We start from the raw sequence: 637 nt of genomic DNA, 5'->3' as shown, positions 1-637 counted from the left end.
CGGCGTTCACGGGACTCCCTGCGAAGACGCCGATGTCTGGATTCGTACATCCGAAGACCAAGGATGTCTTTGTTGTCGACTGGCTATGCTGAGTTGAAGACGGCGTTGGAATATTTGCATCATGATGTGGCCGAACGTGCCGAGAAACTCCGTCTACAAGCACGCCAAAGACGAAACAAGGAAGCGCAGGTCAAGCTTGCCAACATTACCATCGGCGATTTTGTGTTGGATGGTTCTATTGTCCAGAATCCCCCAAAGTTAGCCATCAAGTGGCGCGATCCATTTCAAGTCCTTCGGGTTGTTACGGATTTTGTTATGGAAGTGCAAGAGTTAATTCCTCCCTTTGCTGTATTTACGCACCATGCATGTCGCCTCAAGATGTATCACGAAGGAGGACGGGAAGTCACCGAAGATCTGGTCGACCATATTGCGTTTGGCGATGGTGGGTTCCATGTTGAACGGCTCGAAAAGGTGTGAAAGGTCGCGGACGGCATCTTCCAAGTCTTGGTCAAGTGGTTGGGCTTGAGGAAGACGAATCGTCATGGGAGCCGGCCCAAAACCTATTGGAAGACATCCCGGTAGTGTTTCGCAAGTGGTGCGAGTCCAAGAAGCAAGATCGTACTGTGGGTGCTATGAT

General features: G+C 50.9%; 1 protein-coding gene across 1 annotated transcript; it reads left to right on the top strand.

The window, feature by feature from the left end:
- Positions 1–63: 63 nt before the first annotated feature.
- Positions 64–477, top strand: H310_12524 (hypothetical protein; the record flags this gene model as incomplete). The annotated part of the gene is made up of 1 exon (XM_008879593.1): positions 64–477. The coding sequence occupies one exon, from the start codon at positions 64–66 to the stop codon at positions 475–477; it is 414 nt and encodes a 137-aa protein (XP_008877815.1).
- Between the last annotated feature and the right edge of the window lie 160 nt (positions 478–637).

Source organism: Aphanomyces invadans, assembly GCF_000520115.1.
Source record: "Aphanomyces invadans strain NJM9701 unplaced genomic scaffold supercont1.40, whole genome shotgun sequence".
Lineage (NCBI taxonomy): Eukaryota > Oomycota > Saprolegniomycetes > Saprolegniales > Verrucalvaceae > Aphanomyces > Aphanomyces invadans.
The sequence above is the reverse complement of the archived record's forward strand: the minus strand, read 5'-3'. Positions and strand labels throughout refer to the sequence as shown.